Raw genomic sequence first — 18,728 nt, 5'->3', positions numbered from 1 at the left:
GGGATTAGAGTGTGTCAGGGAGTTAACGGGACGGGGGAGAGTGGGATTAGACTGGGTCAGGGAGTTAACGGGACGGGGGAGAGTGGGATTAGTGTGTGTCAGGGAGTTAACGGGACGGGGGAGTGTGGGATTAGACTGGGTCAGGGAGTTAACGGGACGGGGGAGAGTGGGATTAGTGTGTGTCAGGGAGTTAACGGGACGGGGGAGTGTGGGATTAGAGTGGGTCAGGGAGTTAACGGGACGGGGGAGTGTGGGATTAGACTGGGTCAGGGAGTTAACGGGACGGGGGAGTGTGGGATTAGACTGGGTCAGGGAGTTAACGGGACGGGGGAGTGTGGGATTAGACTGGGTCAGGGAGTTAACGGGACGGGGGAGAGTGGGATTAGACTGGGTCAGGGAGTTAACGGGACGGGGGAGTGTGGGATTAGAGTGTGTCAGGGAGTTAACGGGACGGGGGAGAGTGGGATTAGTGTGTGTCAGGGAGTTAACGGGACGGGGGAGTGTGGGATTAGACTGGGTCAGGGAGTTAACGGGACGGGGGAGTGTGGGATTAGACTGGGTCAGGGAGTTAACGGGACGGGGGAGTGTGGGATTAGAGTGGGTCAGGGAGTTAACGGGACGGGGGAGTGTGGGATTAGAGTGGGTCAGGGAGTTAACGGGACGGGGGAGAGTGGGATTAGACTGGGTCAGGGAGTTAACGGGACGGGGGAGAGTGGGATTAGAGTGTGTCAGGGAGTTAACGGGACGGGGGAGAGTGGGATTAGAGTGGGTCAGGGAGTTAACGGGACGGGGGAGTGTGGGATTAGAGTGTGTCAGGGAGTTAACGGGACGGGGGAGAGTGGGATTAGACTGGGTCAGGGAGTTAACGGGACGGGGGAGTGTGGGATTAGTGTGTGTCAGGGAGTTAACGGGACGGGGGAGAGTGGGATTAGAGTGTGTCAGGGAGTTAACGGGACGGGGGAGTGTGGGATTAGAGTGTGTCAGGGAGTTAACGGGACGGGGGAGTGTGGGATTAGAGTGTGTCAGGGAGTTAACGGGACGGGGGAGAGTGGGATTAGACTGGGTCAGGGAGTTAACGGGACGGGGGAGAGTGGGATTAGTGTGTGTCAGGGAGTTAACGGGACGGGGGAGTGTGGGATTAGACTGGGTCAGGGAGTTAACGGGACGGGGGAGAGTGGGATTAGAGTGGGTCAGGGAGTTAACGGGACGGGGGAGTGTGGGATTAGAGTGTGTCAGGGAGTTAACGGGACGGGGGAGTGTGGGATTAGAGTGGGTCAGGGAGTTAACGGGACGGGGGAGTGTGGGATTAGAGTGTGTCAGGGAGTTAACGGGACGGGGGAGTGTGGGATTAGAGTGTGTCAGGGAGTTAACGGGACGGGGGAGTGTGGGATTAGTGTGTGTCAGGGAGTTAACGGGACAGGGGAGTGTGGGATTAGAGTGTGTCAGGGAGTTAACGGGACGGGGGAGTGTGGGATTAGAGTGGGTCAGGGAGTTAACGGGACGGGGGAGTGGGATTAGACTGGGTCAGGGAGTTAACGGGACGGGGGAGTGTGGGATTAGACTGGGTCAGGGAGTTAACGGGACGGGGGAGTGTGGGATTAGAGTGTGTCAGGGAGTTAACGGGACGGGGGAGTGTGGGATTAGAGTGTGTCAGGGAGTTAACGGGACGGGGGAGAGTGGGATTAGAGTGGGTCAGGGAGTTAACGGGACGGGGGAGTGTGGGATTAGAGTGTGTCAGGGAGTTAACGGGACGGGGGAGTGTGGGATTAGAGTGTGTCAGGGAGTTAACGGGACGGGGGAGTGTGGGATTAGAGTGTGTCAGGGAGTTAACGGGACGGGGGAGTGTGGGATTAGACTGGGTCAGGGAGTTAACGGGACGGGGGAGTGTGGGATTAGACTGGGTCAGGGAGTTAACGGGACGGGGGAGTGTGGGATTAGAGTGTGTCAAGGAGTTAACGGGACGGGGGAGTGTGGGATTAGAGTGTGTCAGGGAGTTAACGGGACGGGGGAGTGTGGGATTAGAGTGTGTCAAGGAGTTAACGGGACGGGGGAGTGTGGGATTAGAGTGTGTCAGGGAGTTAACGGGACGGGGGAGTGTGGGATTAGAGTGGGTCAGGGAGTTAACGGGACGGGGGAGTGTGGGATTAGACTGGGTCAGGGAGTTAACGGGACGGGGGAGTGTGGGATTAGACTGGGTCAGGGAGTTAACGGGACGGGGGAGAGTGGGATTAGAGTGTGTCAGGGAGTTAACGGGACGGGGGAGAGTGGGATTAGAGTGGGTCAGGGAGTTAACGGGACGGGGGAGTGTGGGATTAGACTGGGTCAGGGAGTTAACGGGACGGGGGAGTGTGGGATTAGACTGGGTCAGGGAGTTAACGGGACGGGGGAGTGTGGGATTAGAGTGTGTCAGGGAGTTAACGGGACGGGGGAGTGTGGGATTAGACTGGGTCAGGGAGTTAACGGGACGGGGGAGTGTGGGATTAGACTGTGTCAGGGAGTTAACGGGACGGGGGAGTGTGGGATTAGAGTGTGTCAGGGAGTTAACGGGACGGGGGAGTGTGGGATTAGTGTGTTACAGGGAGTTAACGGGACGGGGGAGTGTGGGATTAGACTGGGTCAGGGAGTTAACGGGACGGGGGAGTGTGGGATTAGACTGGGTCAGGGAGTTAACGGGACGGGGGAGTGTGGGATTAGACTGGGTCAGGGAGTTAACGGGACGGGGGAGTGTGGGATTAGACTGGGTCAGGGAGTTAACGGGACGGCGGAGTGTGGGATTAGAGTGTGTCAGGGAGTTAACGGGACGGGGGAGAGTGGGATTAGAGTGGGTCAGGGAGTTAACGGGACGGGGGAGAGTGGGATTAGAGTGGGTCAGGGAGTTAACGGGACGGGGGAGTGTGGGATTAGAGTGGGTCAGGGAGTTAACGGGACGGGGGAGTGTGGGATTAGAGTGGGTCAGGGAGTTAACGGGACAGGGGAGAGTGGGATTAGAGTGTGTCAGGGAGTTAACGGGACGGGGGAGTGTGGGATTAGAGTGTGTCAGGGAGTTAACGGGACAGGGGAGAGTGGGATTAGAGTGTGTCAGGGAGTTAACGGGACGGGGGAGTGTGGGATTAGACTGGGTCAGGGAGTTAACGGGACGGGGGAGAGTGGGATTAGAGTGTGTCAGGGAGTTAACGGGACGGGGGAGTGTGGGATTAGACTGGGTCAGGGAGTTAACGGGACGGGGGAGTGTGGGATTAGAGTGTGTCAAGGAGTTAACGGGACGGGGGAGTGTGGGATTAGAGTGTGTCAGGGAGTTAACGGGACGGGGGAGAGTGGGATTAGACTGGGTCAGGGAGTTAACGGGACGGGGGAGTGTGGGATTAGAGTGGGTCAGGGAGTTAACGGGACGGGGGAGTGTGGGATTAGACTGGGTCAGGGAGTTAACGGGACGGGGGAGTGTGGGATTAGAGTGGGTCAGGGAGTTAACGGGACGGGGGAGTGTGGGATTAGAGTGTGTCAGGGAGTTAACGGGACGGGGGAGTGTGGGATTAGAGTGTGTCAGGGAGTTAACGGGACGGGGGAGTGTGGGATTAGAGTGTGTCAGGGAGTTAACGGGACGGGGGAGTGTGGGATTAGACTGGGTCAGGGAGTTAACGGGACGGGGGAGTGTGTGATTAGAGTGTGTCAGGGAGTTAACGGGACGGGGGAGTGTGGGATTAGAGTGTGTCAGGGAGTTAACGGGACGGGGGAGTGTGGGATTAGAGTGTGTCAGGGAGTTAACGGGACGGGGGAGTGTGGGATTAGTGTGGGTCAGGGAGTTAACGGGACGGGGGAGTGTGGGATTAGACTGGGTCAGGGAGTTAACGGGACGGGGGAGTGTGGGATTAGAGTGTGTCAGGGAGTTAACGGGACGGGGGAGTGTGGGATTAGTGTGGGTCAGGGAGTTAACGGGACGGGGGAGAGTGGGATTAGAGTGTGTCAGGGAGTTAACGGGACGGGGGAGTGTGGGATTAGAGTGTGTCAGGGAGTTAACTGGACGGGGGAGTGTGGGATTAGACTGGGTCAGGGAGTTAACGGGACGGGGGAGTGTGGGATTAGAGTGTGTCAGGGAGTTAACGGGACGGGGGAGTGTGGGATTAGAGTGGGTCAGGGAGTTAACGGGACGGGGGAGAGTGGGATTAGACTGTGTCAGGGAGTTAACGGGACGGGGGAGTGTGGGATTAGAGTGTGTCAGGGAGTTAACGGGACGGGGGAGAGTGGGATTAGTGTGGGTCAGGGAGTTAACGGGACGGGGGAGTGTGGGATTAGAGTGTGTCAGGGAGTTAACGGGACGGGGGAGTGTGGGATTAGAGTGTGTCAGGGAGTTACCGGGACGGGGGAGTGTGGGATTAGAGTGTGTCAGGGAGTTAACGGGACGGGGGAGTGTGGGATTAGAGTGTGTCAGGGAGTTAACGGGACGGGGGAGTGTGGGATTAGACTGGGTCAGGGAGTTAACGGGACGGGGGAGTGTGGGATTAGACTGGGTCAGGGAGTTAACGGGACGGGGGAGTGTGGGATTAGAGTGGGTCAGGGAGTTAACGGGACGGGGGAGTGTGGGATTAGAGTGTGTCAAGGAGTTAACGGGACGGGGGAGTGTGGGATTAGAGTGTGTCAGGGAGTTAACGGGACGGGGGAGTGTGGGATTAGAGTGGGTCAGGGAGTTAACGGGACGGGGGAGTGTGGGATTAGAGTGTGTCAAGGAGTTAACGGGACGGGGGAGTGTGGGATTAGAGTGTGTCAGGGAGTTAACGGGACGGGGGAGTGTGGGATTAGAGTGTGTCAGGGAGTTAACGGGACGGGGGAGTGTGGGATTAGAGTGTGTCAGGGAGTTACCGGGACGGGGGAGTGTGGGATTAGACTGGGTCAGGGAGTTAACGGGACGGGGGAGTGTGGGATTAGACTGGGTCAGGGAGTTAACGGGACGGGGGAGTGTGGGATTAGACTGGGTCAGGGAGTTAACGGGACGGGGGAGAGTGGGATTAGACTGGGTCAGGGAGTTAACGGGACGGGGGAGTGTGGGATTAGACTGGGTCAGGGAGTTAACGGGACGGGGGAGTGTGGGATTAGACTGGGTCAGGGAGTTAACGGGACGGGGGAGTGTGGGATTAGAGTGTGTCAGGGAGTTAACGGGACGGGGGAGTGTGGGATTAGACTGGGTCAGGGAGTTAACGGGACGGGGGAGTGTGGGATTAGAGTGTGTCAGGGAGTTAACGGGACGGGGGAGTGTGGGATTAGACTGGGTCAGGGAGTTAACGGGACGGGGGAGTGTGGGATTAGAGTGTGTCAGGGAGTTAACGGGACGGGGGAGTGTGGGATTAGACTGGGTCAGGGAGTTAACGGGACGGGGGAGTGTGGGATTAGAGTGTGTCAGGGAGTTAACGGGACGGGGGAGTGTGGGATTAGACTGGGTCAGGGAGTTAACGGGACGGGGGAGTGTGGGATTAGACTGGGTCAGGGAGTTAACGGGACGGGGGAGTGTGGGATTAGAGTGTGTCAGGGAGTTAACGGGACGGGGGAGTGTGGGATTAGAGTGTGTCAGGGAGTTACCGGGACGGGGGAGTGTGGGATTAGAGTGTGTCAGGGAGTTAACGGGACGGGGGAGTGTGGGATTAGAGTGTGTCAGGGAGTTACCGGGACGGGGGAGTGTGGGATTAGAGTGTGTCAGGGAGTTAACGGGACGGGGGAGAGTGGGATTAGAGTGTGTCAGGGAGTTAACGGGACGGGGGAGAGTGGGATTAGAGTGGGTCAGGGAGTTAACGGGACGGGGGAGTGTGGGATTAGACTGGGTCAGGGAGTTAACGGGACGGGGGAGTGTGGGATTAGAGTGTGTCAGGGAGTTAACGGGACGGGGGAGTGTGGGATTAGACTGGGTCAGGGAGTTAACGGGACGGGGGAGAGTGGGATTAGAGTGTGTCAGGGAGTTAACGGGACGGGGGAGTGTGGGATTAGAGTGTGTCAGGGAGTTAACGGGACGGGGGAGAGTGGGATTAGACTGGGTCAGGGAGTTAACGGGACGGGGGAGTGTGGGATTAGAGTGTGTCAGGGAGTTACCGGGACGGGGGAGTGTGGGATTAGAGTGTGTCAGGGAGTTAACGGGACGGGGGAGTGTGGGATTAGAGTGGGTCAGGGAGTTAACGGGACGGGGGAGTGTGGGATTAGAGTGGGTCAGGGAGTTAACGGGACGGGGGAGTGTGGGATTAGAGTGTGTCAGGGAGTTAACGGGACGGGGGAGTGTGGGATTAGAGTGTGTCAGGGAGTTAACGGGACGGGGGAGAGTGGGATTAGACTGGGTCAGGGAGTTAACGGGACGGGGGAGTGTGGGATTAGACTGGGTCAGGGAGTTAACGGGACGGGGGAGTGTGGGATTAGACTGGGTCAGGGAGTTAACGGGACGGGGGAGTGTGGGATTAGACTGGGTCAGGGAGTTAACGGGACGGGGGAGTGTGGGATTAGACTGGGTCAGGGAGTTAACGGGACGGGGGAGTGTGGGATTAGAGTGTGTCAGGGAGTTAACGGGACGGGGGAGTGTGGGATTAGACTGGGTCAGGGAGTTAACGGGACGGGGGAGTGTGGGATTAGAGTGTGTCAGGGAGTTAACGGGACGGGGGAGTGTGGGATTAGAGTGTGTCAGGGAGTTAACGGGACAGGGGAGTGTGGGATTAGTGTGTGTCAGGGAGTTAACGGGACGGGGGAGTGTGGGATTAGAGTGTGTCAGGGAGTTAACGGGACGGGGGAGTGTGGGATTAGTGTGTGTCAGGGAGTTAACGGGACGGGGGAGTGTGGGATTAGAGTGTGTCAGGGAGTTAACGGGACGGGGGAGTGTGGGATTAGAGTGGGTCAGGGAGTTAACGGGACGGGGGAGTGTGGGATTAGAGTGGGTCAGGGAGTTAACGGGACGGGGGAGTGTGGGATTAGACTGGGTCAGGGAGTTAACGGGACGGGGGAGTGTGGGATTAGAGTGGGTCAGGGAGTTAACGGGACGGGGGAGAGTGGGATTAGAGTGTGTCAGGGAGTTAACGGGACGGGGGAGTGTGGGATTAGAGTGGGTCAGGGAGTTAACGGGACGGGGGAGTGTGGGATTAGAGTGTGTCAGGGAGTTAACGGGACGGGGGAGTGTGGGATTAGAGTGTGTCAGGGAGTTAACGGGACGGGGGAGAGTGGGATTAGAGTGTGTCAGGGAGTTAACGGGACGGGGGAGTGTGGGATTAGAGTGTGTCAGGGAGTTAACGGGACGGGGGAGTGTGGGATTAGTGTGTGTCAGGGAGTTAACGGGACGGGGGAGTGTGGGATGAGAGTGGGTCAGGGAGTTAACGGGACGGGGGAGTGTGGGATTAGTGTGTGTCAGGGAGTTAACGGGACGGGGGAGTGTGGGATTAGAGTGGGTCAGGGAGTTAACGGGACGGGGGAGTGTGGGATTAGAGTGGGTCAGGGAGTTAACGGGACGGGGGAGTGTGGGATTAGAGTGGGTCAGGGAGTTAACGGGACGGGGGAGTGTGGGATTAGACTGGGTCAGGGAGTTAACGGGACGGGGGAGTGTGGGATTAGACTGGGTCAGGGAGTTAACGGGACGGGGGAGTGTGGGATTAGTGTGGGTCAGGGAGTTAACGGGACGGGGGAGAGTGGGATTAGAGTGGGTCAGGGAGTTAACGGGACGGGGGAGTGTGGGATTAGAGTGTGTCAGGGAGTTAACGGGACGGGGGAGTGTGGGATTAGAGTGGGTCAGGGAGTTAACGGGACGGGGGAGTGTGGGATTAGAGTGGGTCAGGGAGTTAACGGGACGGGGGAGTGTGGGATTAGAGTGGGTCAGGGAGTTAACGGGACGGGGGAGTGTGGGATTAGAGTGGGTCAGGGAGTTAACGGGACGGGGGAGTGTGGGATTAGAGTGTGTCAGGGAGTTAACGGGACGGGGGAGTGTGGGATTAGACTGGGTCAGGGAGTTAACGGGACGGGGGAGTGTGGGATTAGAGTGGGTCAGGGAGTTAACGGGACGGGGGAGTGTGGGATTAGAGTGGGTCAAGGAGTTAACGGGACGGGGGAGAGTGGGATTAGTGTGTGTCAGGGAGTTAACGGGACGGGGGAGTGTGGGATTAGTGTGTGTCAGGGAGTTAACGGGACGGGGGAGTGTGGGATTAGACTGGGTCAGGGAGTTAACGGGACGGGGGAGTGTGGGATTAGACTGGGTCAGGGAGTTAACGGGACGGGGGAGTGTGGGATTAGAGTGTGTCAGGGAGTTAACGGGACGGGGGAGTGTGGGATTAGAGTGGGTCAGGGAGTTAACGGGACGGGGGAGAGTGGGATTAGAGTGGGTCAGGGAGTTAACGGGACGGGGGAGAGTGGGATTAGACTGGGTCAGGGAGTTAACGGGACGGGGGAGTGTGGGATTAGAGTGTGTCAGGGAGTTAACGGGACGGGGGAGTGTGGGATTAGAGTGTGTCAGGGAGTTAACGGGACGGGGGAGTGTGGGATTAGACTGGGTCAGGGAGTTAACGGGACGGGGGAGTGTGGGATTAGACTGTGTCAGGGAGTTAACGGGACGGGGGAGAGTGGGATTAGAGTGTGTCAGGGAGTTAACGGGACGGGGGAGTGTGGGATTAGAGTGTGTCAGGGAGTTAACGGGACGGGGGAGTGTGGGATTAGACTGGGTCAGGGAGTTAACGGGACGGGGGAGTGTGGGATTAGAGTGGGTCAGGGAGTTAACGGGACGGGGGAGTGTGGGATTAGAGTGTGTCAGGGAGTTAACGGGACGGGGGAGTGTGGGATTAGAGTGTGTCAGGGAGTTAACGGGACGGGGGAGTGTGGGATTAGAGTGGGTCAGGGAGTTAACGGGACGGGGGAGAGTGGGATTAGAGTGGGTCAGGGAGTTAACGGGACGGGGGAGAGTGGGATTAGAGTGTGTCAGGGAGTTAACGGGACGGGGGAGAGTGGGATTAGACTGGGTCAGGGAGTTAACGGGACGGGGGAGTGTGGGATTAGACTGGGTCAGGGAGTTAACGGGACGGGGGAGTGTGGGATTAGAGTGTGTCAGGGAGTTAACGGGACGGGGGAGAGTGGGATTAGACTGGGTCAGGGAGTTAACGGGACGGGGGGGGTGTGGGATTAGTGTGTGTCAGGGAGTTAACGGGACGGGGGAGTGTGGGATTAGAGTGTGTCAGGGAGTTAACGGGACGGGGGAGTGTGGGATTAGAGTGTGTCAGGGAGTTAACGGGACGGGGGAGAGTGGGATTAGAGTGGGTCAGGGAGTTAACGGGACGGGAGAGTGTGGGATTAGACTGGGTCAGGGAGTTAACGGGACGGGGGAGTGTGGGATTAGTGTGTGTCAGGGAGTTAACGGGACGGGGGAGTGTGGGATTAGACTGGGTCAGGGAGTTAACGGGACGGGGGAGTGTGGGATTAGACTGGGTCAGGGAGTTAACGGGACGGGGGAGTGTGGGATTAGACTGGGTCAGGGAGTTAACGGGACGGGGGAGTGTGGGATTAGAGTGTGTCAGGGAGTTAACGGGACGGGGGAGAGTGGGATTAGACTGGGTCAGGGAGTTAACGGGACGGGGGAGAGTGGGATTAGAGTGGGTCAGGGAGTTAACGGGACGGGGGAGTGTGGGATTAGAGTGGGTCAGGGAGTTAACGGGACGGGGGAGAGTGGGATTAGAGTGTGTCAGGGAGTTAACGGGACGGGGGAGTGTGGGATTAGAGTGGGTCAGGGAGTTAACGGGACGGGGGAGTGTGGGATTAGAGTGTGTCAGGGAGTTAACGGGACGGGGGAGTGTGGGATTAGAGTGTGTCAGGGAGTTAACGGGACGGGGGAGTGTGGGATTAGACTGGGTCAGGGAGTTAACGGGACGGGGGAGTGTGGGATTAGTGTGTGTCAGGGAGTTAACGGGACGGGGGAGTGTGGGATTAGACTGGGTCAGGGAGTTAACGGGACGGGGGAGAGTGGGATTAGAGTGTGTCAGGGAGTTAACGGGACGGGGGAGTGTGGGATTAGACTGGGTCAGGGAGTTAACGGGACGGGGGAGTGTGGGATTAGTGTGTGTCAGGGAGTTAACGGGACAGGGGAGTGTGGGATTAGAGTGTGTCAGGGAGTTAACGGGACGGGGGAGTGTGGGATTAGAGTGTGTCAGGGAGTTAACGGGACGGGGGAGAGTGGGATTAGAGTGTGTCAGGGAGTTAACGGGACGGGGGAGTGTGGGATTAGACTGGGTCAGGGAGTTAACGGGACGGGGGAGTGTGGGATTAGAGTGTGTCAGGGAGTTAACGGGACGGGGGAGTGTGGGATTAGACTGGGTCAGGGAGTTAACGGGACGGGGGAGTGTGGGATTAGTGTGTGTCAGGGAGTTAACGGGACAGGGGAGTGTGGGATTAGAGTGTGTCAGGGAGTTAACGGGACAGGGGAGTGTGGGATTAGACTGGGTCAGGGAGTTAACGGGACGGGGGAGTGTGGGATTAGAGTGGGTCAGGGAGTTAACGGGACGGGGGAGTGTGGGATTAGAGTGTGTCAGGGAGTTAACGGGACGGGGGAGTGTGGGATTAGAGTGGGTCAGGGAGTTAACGGGACGGGGGAGTGTGGGATTAGAGTGGGTCAGGGAGTTAACGGGACGGGGGAGAGTGGGATTAGAGTGTGTCAGGGAGTTAACGGGACGGGGGAGTGTGGGATTAGACTGGGTCAGGGAGTTAACGGGACGGGGGAGTGTGGGATTAGAGTGGGTCAGGGAGTTAACGGGACGGGGGAGTGTGGGATTAGAGTGGGTCAGGGAGTTAACGGGACGGGGGAGAGTGGGATTAGACTGGGTCAGGGAGTTAACGGGACGGGGGAGTGTGGGATTAGAGTGGGTCAGGGAGTTAACGGGACGGGGGAGTGTGGGATTAGAGTGGGTCAGGGAGTTAACGGGACGGGGGAGTGTGGGATTAGAGTGTGTCAGGGAGTTAACGGGACGGGGGAGTGTGGGATTAGAGTGTGTCAGGGAGTTAACGGGACGGGGGAGTGTGGGATTAGACTGGGTCAGGGAGTTAACGGGACGGGGGAGTGTGGGATTAGACTGGGTCAGGGAGTTAACGGGACGGGGGAGTGTGGGATTAGTGTGTGTCAGGGAGTTAACGGGACGGGGGAGTGTGGGATTAGACTGGGTCAGGGAGTTAACGGGACGGGGGAGTGTGGGATTAGACTGGGTCAGGGAGTTAACGGGACGGGGGAGTGTGGGATTAGACTGGGTCAGGGAGTTAACGGGACGGGGGAGAGTGGGATTAGAGTGTGTCAGGGAGTTAACGGGACGGGGGAGTGTGGGATTAGACTGGGTCAGGGAGTTAACGGGACGGGGGAGAGTGGGATTAGAGTGTGTCAGGGAGTTAACGGGACGGGGGAGAGTGGGATTAGACTGGGTCAGGGAGTTAACTGGACGGGGGAGTGTGGGATTAGAGTGTGTCAGGGAGTTAACGGGACGGGGGAGAGTGGGATTAGACTGGGTCAGGGAGTTAACGGGACGGGGGAGAGTGGGATTAGACTGGGTCAGGGAGTTAACGGGACGGGGGAGTGTGGGATTAGAGTGTGTCAGGGAGTTAACGGGACGGGGGAGTGTGGGATTAGAGTGGGTCAGGGAGTTAACGGGACGGGGGAGAGTGGGATTAGTGTGTGTCAGGGAGTTAACGGGACGGGGGAGTGTGGGATTAGACTGGGTCAGGGAGTTAACGGGACGGGGGAGTGTGGGATTAGACTGGGTCAGGGAGTTAACGGGACGGGGGAGTGTGGGATTAGTGTGTGTCAGGGAGTTAACGGGACGGGGGAGTGTGGGATTAGAGTGGGTCAGGGAGTTAACGGGACGGGGGAGTGTGGGATTAGAGTGGGTCAGGGAGTTAACGGGACGGGGGAGTGTGGGATTAGTGTGTGTCAGGGAGTTAACGGGACGGGGGAGTGTGGGATTAGTGTGTGTCAGGGAGTTAACGGGACGGGGGAGTGTGGGATTAGAGTGTGTCAGGGAGTTAACGGGACGGGGGAGTGTGGGATTAGAGTGGGTCAGGGAGTTAACGGGACGGGGGAGTGTGGGATTAGTGTGTGTCAGGGAGTTAACGGGACGGGGGAGTGTGGGATTAGAGTGTGTCAGGGAGTTAACGGGACGGGGGAGTGTGGGATTAGACTGGGTCAGGGAGTTAACGGGACGGGGGAGAGTGGGATTAGACTGGGTCAGGGAGTTAACGGGACGGGGGAGAGTGGGATTAGAGTGTGTCAGGGAGTTAACGGGACGGGGGAGTGTGGGATTAGACTGGGTCAGGGAGTTAACGGGACGGGGGAGTGTGGGATTAGAGTGTGTCAGGGAGTTAACGGGACGGGGGAGTGTGGGATTAGAGTGTGTCAGGGAGTTAACGGGACGGGGGAGAGTGGGATTAGACTGGGTCAGGGAGTTAACGGGACGGGGGAGAGTGGGATTAGACTGGGTCAGGGAGTTAACGGGACGGGGGAGTGTGGGATTAGTGTGGGTCAGGGAGTTAACGGGACGGGGGAGTGTGGGATTAGAGTGTGTCAGGGAGTTAACGGGACGGGGGAGTGGGATTAGAGTGTGTCAGGGAGTTAATGGGACGGGGGAGTGTGGGATTAGAGTGTGTCAGGGAGTTAACGGGACGGGGGAGAGTGGGATTAGAGTGTGTCAGGGAGTTAACGGGACGGGGGAGTGTGGGATTAGAGTGGGTCAGGGAGTTAACGGGACGGGGGAGTGTGGGATTAGAGTGGGTCAGGGAGTTAACGGGACGGGGGAGTGTGGGATTAGACTGGGTCAGGGAGTTAACGGGACGGGGGAGTGTGGGATTAGTGTGTGTCAGGGAGTTAACGGGACGGGGGAGTGTGGGATTAGACTGGGTCAGGGAGTTAACGGGACGGGGGAGTGTGGGATTAGACTGGGTCAGGGAGTTAACGGGACGGGGGAGTGTGGGATTAGACTGGGTCAGGGAGTTAACGGGACGGGGGAGTGGGATTAGAGTGTGTCAGGGAGTTAACGGGACGGGGGAGAGTGGGATTAGACTGGGTCAGGGAGTTAACGGGACGGGGGAGTGTGGGATTAGACTGGGTCAGGGAGTTAACGGGACGGGGGAGTGTGGGATTAGAGTGGGTCAGGGAGTTAACGGGACGGGGGAGTGTGGGATTAGACTGGGTCAGGGAGTTAACGGGACGGGGGAGTGTGGGATTAGTGTGTGTCAGGGAGTTAATGGGACGGGGGAGTGTGGGATTAGAGTGTGTCAGGGAGTTAACGGGACGGGGGAGTGTGGGATTAGAGTGTGTCAGGGAGTTAACGGGACGGGGGAGAGTGGGATTAGAGTGTGTCAGGGAGTTAACGGGACGGGGGAGTGTGGGATTAGAGTGTGTCAGGGAGTTAACGGGACGGGGGAGTGTGGGATTAGAGTGTGTCAGGGAGTTAACGGGACGGGGGAGTGTGGGATTAGACTGGGTCAGGGAGTTAACGGGACGGGGGAGTGTGGGATTAGACTGGGTCAGGGAGTTAACGGGACGGGGGAGAGTGGGATTAGAGTGTGTCAGGGAGTTAACGGGACGGGGGAGTGTGGGATTAGTGTGTGTCAGGGAGTTAACGGGACGGGGGAGAGTGGGATTAGAGTGTGTCAGGGAGTTAACGGGACGGGGGAGTGTGGGATTAGACTGGGTCAGGGAGTTAACGGGACGGGGGAGTGTGGGATTAGACTGGGTCAGGGAGTTAACGGGACGGGGGAGTGTGGGATTAGAGTGGGTCAGGGAGTTAACGGGACGGGGGAGTGTGGGATTAGAGTGGGTCAGGGAGTTAACGGGACGGGGGAGAGTGGGATTAGACTTGGTCAGGGAGTTAACGGGACGGGGGAGTGTGGGATTAGTGTGTGTCAGGGAGTTAACGGGACGGGGGAGTGTGGGATTAGACTGTGTCAGGGAGTTAACGGGACGGGGGAGTGTGGGATTAGAGTGTGTCAGGGAGTTAACGGGACGGGGGAGAGTGGGATTAGAGTGGGTCAGGGAGTTAACGGGACGGGGGAGTGTGGGATTAGACTGGGTCAGGGAGTTAACGGGACGGGGGAGAGTGGGATTAGAGTGTGTCAGGGAGTTAACGGGACGGGGGAGTGTGGGATTAGAGTGGGTCAGGGAGTTAACGGGACGGGGGAGAGTGGGATTAGAGTGTGTCAGGGAGTTAACGGGACGGGGGAGTGTGGGATTAGAGTGGGTCAGGGAGTTAACGGGACGGGGGAGAGTGGGATTAGAGTGTGTCAGGGAGTTAACGGGACGGGGGAGTGTGGGATTAGAGTGTGTCAGGGAGTTAACGGGACGGGGGAGAGTGGGATTAGACTGGGTCAGGGAGTTAACGGGACGGGGGAGTGTGGGATTAGACTGGGTCAGGGAGTTAACGGGACGGGGGAGTGTGGGATTAGAGTGTGTCAGGGAGTTAACGGGACGGGGGAGTGTGGGATTAGAGTGTGTCAGGGAGTTAACGGGACGGGGGAGTGTGGGATTAGACTGGGTCAGGGAGTTAACGGGACGGGGGAGTGTGGGATTAGTGTGTGTCAGGGAGTTAACGGGACGGGGGAGTGTGGGATTAGTGTGTGTCAGGGAGTTAACGGGACGGGGGAGAGTGGGATTAGTGTGTGTCAGGGAGTTAACGGGACGGGGGAGTGTGGGATTAGAGTGTGTCAGGGAGTTAACGGGACGGGGGAGTGTGGGATTAGAGTGGGTCAGGGAGTTAACGGGACGGGGGAGTGTGGGATTAGACTGGGTCAGGGAGTTAACGGGACGGGGGAGTGTGGGATTAGAGTGGGTCAGGGAGTTAACGGGACGGGGGAGAGTGGGATTAGAGTGTGTCAGGGAGTTAACGGGACGGGGGAGTGTGGGATTAGTGTGTGTCAGGGAGTTAACGGGACGGGGGAGAGTGGGATTAGTGTGTGTCAGGGAGTTAACGGGACGGGGGAGTGTGGGATTAGAGTGTGTCAGGGAGTTAACGGGACGGGGGAGTGTGGGATTAGACTGGGTCAGGGAGTTAACGGGACGGGGGAGTGTGGGATTAGAGTGTGTCAGGGAGTTAACGGGACGGGGGAGTGTGGGATTAGAGTGGGTCAGGGAGTTAACGGGACGGGGGAGTGTGGGATTAGACTGGGTCAGGGAGTTAACGGGACGGGGGAGTGTGGGATTAGAGTGGGTCAGGGAGTTAACGGGACGGGGGAGTGTGGGATTAGAGTGTGTCAGGGAGTTAACGGGACGGGGGAGTGTGGGATTAGTGTGTGTCAGGGAGTTAACGGGACGGGGGAGTGTGGGATTAGTGTGTGTCAGGGAGTTAACGGGACGGGGGAGAGTGGGATTAGACTGGGTCAGGGAGTTAACGGGACGGGGGAGAGTGGGATTAGTGTGTGTCAGGGAGTTAACGGGACGGGGGAGTGTGGGATTAGAGTGTGTCAGGGAGTTACCGGGACGGGGGAGTGTGGGATTAGACTGGGTCAGGGAGTTAACGGGACGGGGGAGTGTGGGATTAGACTGGGTCAGGGAGTTAACGGGACGGGGGAGTGTGGGATTAGAGTGTGTCAGGGAGTTAACGGGACGGGGGAGTGTGGGATTAGAGTGTGTCAGGGAGTTAACGGGACGGGGGAGTGTGGGATTAGAGTGGGTCAGGGAGTTAACGGGACGGGGGAGAGTGGGATTAGAGTGTGTCAGGGAGTTAACGGGACGGGGGAGTGTGGGATTAGAGTGGGTCAGGGAGTTAACGGGACGGGGGAGTGTGGGATTAGACTGGGTCAGGGAGTTAACGGGACGGGGGAGTGTGGGATTAGAGTGTGTCAGGGAGTTAACGGGACGGGGGAGTGTGGGATTAGAGTGTGTCAGGGAGTTAACGGGACGGGGGAGTGTGGGATTAGAGTGGGTCAGGGAGTTAACGGGACGGGGGAGTGTGGGATTAGTGTGTGTCAGGGAGTTAACGGGACGGGGGAGTGTGGGATTAGAGTGGGTCAGGGAGTTAACGGGACGGGGGAGTGTGGGATTAGACTGGGTCAGGGAGTTACCGGGACGGGGGAGAGTGGGATTAGAGTGGGTCGGATTTGTGTGGAATGTGGTTCTGTTGTGATTTGTTCTGATCTGAATTTCAGGTTGGTCAGGCCGATTCGATTTGGGCTCACACTGACCCGGTGTCTCGACAGAACTCCAGCATTGAAGGAGGAGTATGTCTGTCTCTCATTGGCTCTTCCTGTTGCTCATGCTCTGTCGTGCTCTCTCTCTCTCTCTCTCTCTCTCTGTTTCACGCTGCCGCTTGCTCTCTCTCGCACACTCTCTGTTTCGCACTCTCTCTCGCACACACTCTGTTTTGTGCTCACTCGTACGCTCTGTTTCGCACTCGCTCTCTCTCGCGCTCTGTTTCACACTCGTACGCTCTGTTTTGCACTCGCTCTCTCACACACTGTTTCGCGCTCGCTCTCTTGCACGCTCTCTGTTTCACGCTCACACGCTCTCTGTTTCGCACTCGCTCTCTTGCACACTCTTTTGTGCTTACTCTCGCACTTGTCTGTTTTACGCACGCCCTCTCGCACGCTCTGTTTCTCTCTCACTGTCTCGTACACTCTCTGTTTCGCACTCACTCTCTCGCACGCTCTCTTTTCCCGCTCGCACGCTCCCTGTTTCATGCTCGGTCTCTTATACACACTCTGTTTCTCTCGCACACGCTCTCTGTTTCGCGCTCGCTATCTCGCACGCTCTGTTTTGTGCTCTCTCTTTCACGCTAACGCTCTCTCGTGTGTGCTCGCTCTCTGACCCTCTCTTTTCTCTTTCTGTGAGTATGCATGTCCGTGTCACTCTGCTCACCCACTCTCTCCGATGCTCCCTCTCCCTGATCCCCTCTCCTTTCGATCTGGGTCTGCTCCCCCCACTCCCCCAATGTCTCACCTCTCTCCTTGTGTTCTGGACAGGTCCAGAGTCTGCTCAAGTCTCTCTCTGCTGCCACCTCTGGGACAAACGTCACCCTGCAGGAGCCAGATCACAGCCAGCCCCTCCCACCTTCCTCCTTCCACAGGTTTCTCCGGGAGCAGTCCATTCCGGGTGTGGTGCTGACCGACCACCAAGCTGCCTTCACCAACAGGTCTGTGCCATCCCCACCCTGGCGCTGTGCCCAGTCCAGCGCTGTGACTGAGGAAGTCCCCTCCTCTCCCCTCCCCTCCCCTCCCCCCAGCATCTCCTGCGCGTCCCGTTCCAGCAGTGAGAGCGATAGAGGGCTTTCTCTGGCCAGGTGCATTCTGGGTGGTAATGCGGCCATTGTAGTCAGCAGTAATCCTCAAGGGCACTTGGATGTCCAAGACCTGATGGCCACTGCAGGATGTCTGGGAACACATTCCATCCATGGAAGTGAAGTGCAATGACTGGAGCACAGCAAGATCCCACTGTCTGGAATGTGGTGATAGCTTGGTTTGTTGATGGTGGTTCACAGACGTATCTTGGTGCCACACCCACCCGTCAGAGGGGAAAACTTGGGAGCTGCTTTTCGAGCGGCTGCGAGAGGGTAATTACTGAGGTTCTGTGTAATTGGGCAGGGTCCCCATGGTTTTGTGAAAGGGAAACCGTGCTCAAACAGTTAGCTGGACTTCCAGGAGGCGGTATCATGCCCTGTGGATCAAAGGGAAGCAGTCAGCTGTCCTGCGGCCAGCCTTTCCAATGGCATTTGACGAGGGGCCACGTTGGCGGTCGTTTCGGAATGACGGCGCTGGGGTCACACGTTGGCACCAATGGAAGATTGGCACGTGCTCAGGAAACCAAGCTGGCACGACGAGTCCTCTTCAGCCTTGGGCAAGGCGCCTCGTGCGGTGCGCACAGTTGACGCTCAACCCCTTGCCGTTTCGAGTTGGAGGAGGCACGGTTTCCCAACGGCGCCGATACAGACCGGAAAGCTTTCCAGCAAGGAGCCTGGCACCAGGTGGAACGCGCCGTAAAAATGTGACGGAGGCCACTTTGGGCAGGTAAAGCACAACGGGAGCGTGAGAGGCCGCCACGCTCTGGCACGCAGAGGGATCTGGGTGTCCTGAAGCGTGGATTCCCAACGAGGTTCGCGATCAGAAGCAGCGAGCCGTCCGAAAAGCTGATCAGAAGTTCAGACTCAGCAAGGCGGCAACAGTTGAACAGGGTCTCAAGTGAGACTGCATTGTGGCCCGAGAATAACGGCCTCTTCCAAGAAAGGATGGCACAGGGTCCAGACCAGACGGGAACCCCCTCAAAATATTTGAAGAAGGCAGCCCAGACACACGATGTGAGATGAAGCACAAGCAACAGTAACTCAACCCTCTTGGGAACCTGAGCAGAGCGAAGGAGACACTTGCGATAACGAATGAACTGCCCTGAGACAGGGACAGGGAGAACATGAGGACTGCAGATGCTGGGAGGATCAGAGTCGAGTGCTAGAAGAGGCAGCATCCAAGGAGCAGGACAATCAACGTTTCAGGCAAAAGCCCTTCATCAAGAATGGAGGCAGAGGGCCTCCAGGGTGGACAGGGAATGGGGAGGGAGGAGGGGCTGGGGAGAAGGTAGCAAAGAGTGCCCTTGTCCCAGCACCACTCGAATCTCGACTCTGATTTCCAGCATCTGCAGTCCTCACGTTTGCCCGAAGGAAAGCAGAGGGTCCACTGACTTTTCCAGCACCACACTCTGGACCCGAGTGCAATCACATCCCAGAAACACAGCCCTGAGCCAAAGGCCAAATTCCGAAGTCACGTCTCCTCACCTGCGGCAG

General features: G+C 58.0%; 2 protein-coding genes across 2 annotated transcripts in view; one reads left to right on the top strand and one right to left on the bottom strand.

Annotated features, from left to right (window-relative positions):
* Nucleotides 1-17,367, top strand: part of LOC140468484 (nicastrin-like) — a 66,093-nt gene extending 48,726 nt beyond the window's left edge. Inside the window, exons 3-4 of the mRNA XM_072564565.1 lie at nucleotides 16,108-16,179; nucleotides 16,921-17,367. Of these exons, the coding sequence (XP_072420666.1) occupies nucleotides 16,108-16,179; nucleotides 16,921-17,367 (519 nt within the window). The remainder of the gene's footprint in view (nucleotides 1-16,107; nucleotides 16,180-16,920) is intronic.
* Nucleotides 1-18,728, bottom strand: part of LOC140468579 (calsequestrin-1-like) — a 348,864-nt gene that overhangs the window by 114,234 nt on the left and 215,902 nt on the right. The gene's annotated exons all lie outside the window — the stretch shown is intronic.

Source organism: Chiloscyllium punctatum, chromosome 47, assembly GCF_047496795.1.
Source record: "Chiloscyllium punctatum isolate Juve2018m chromosome 47, sChiPun1.3, whole genome shotgun sequence".
Classification (NCBI taxonomy): domain Eukaryota; kingdom Metazoa; phylum Chordata; class Chondrichthyes; order Orectolobiformes; family Hemiscylliidae; genus Chiloscyllium; species Chiloscyllium punctatum.
The sequence above is the reverse complement of the archived record's forward strand: the minus strand, read 5'-3'. Positions and strand labels throughout refer to the sequence as shown.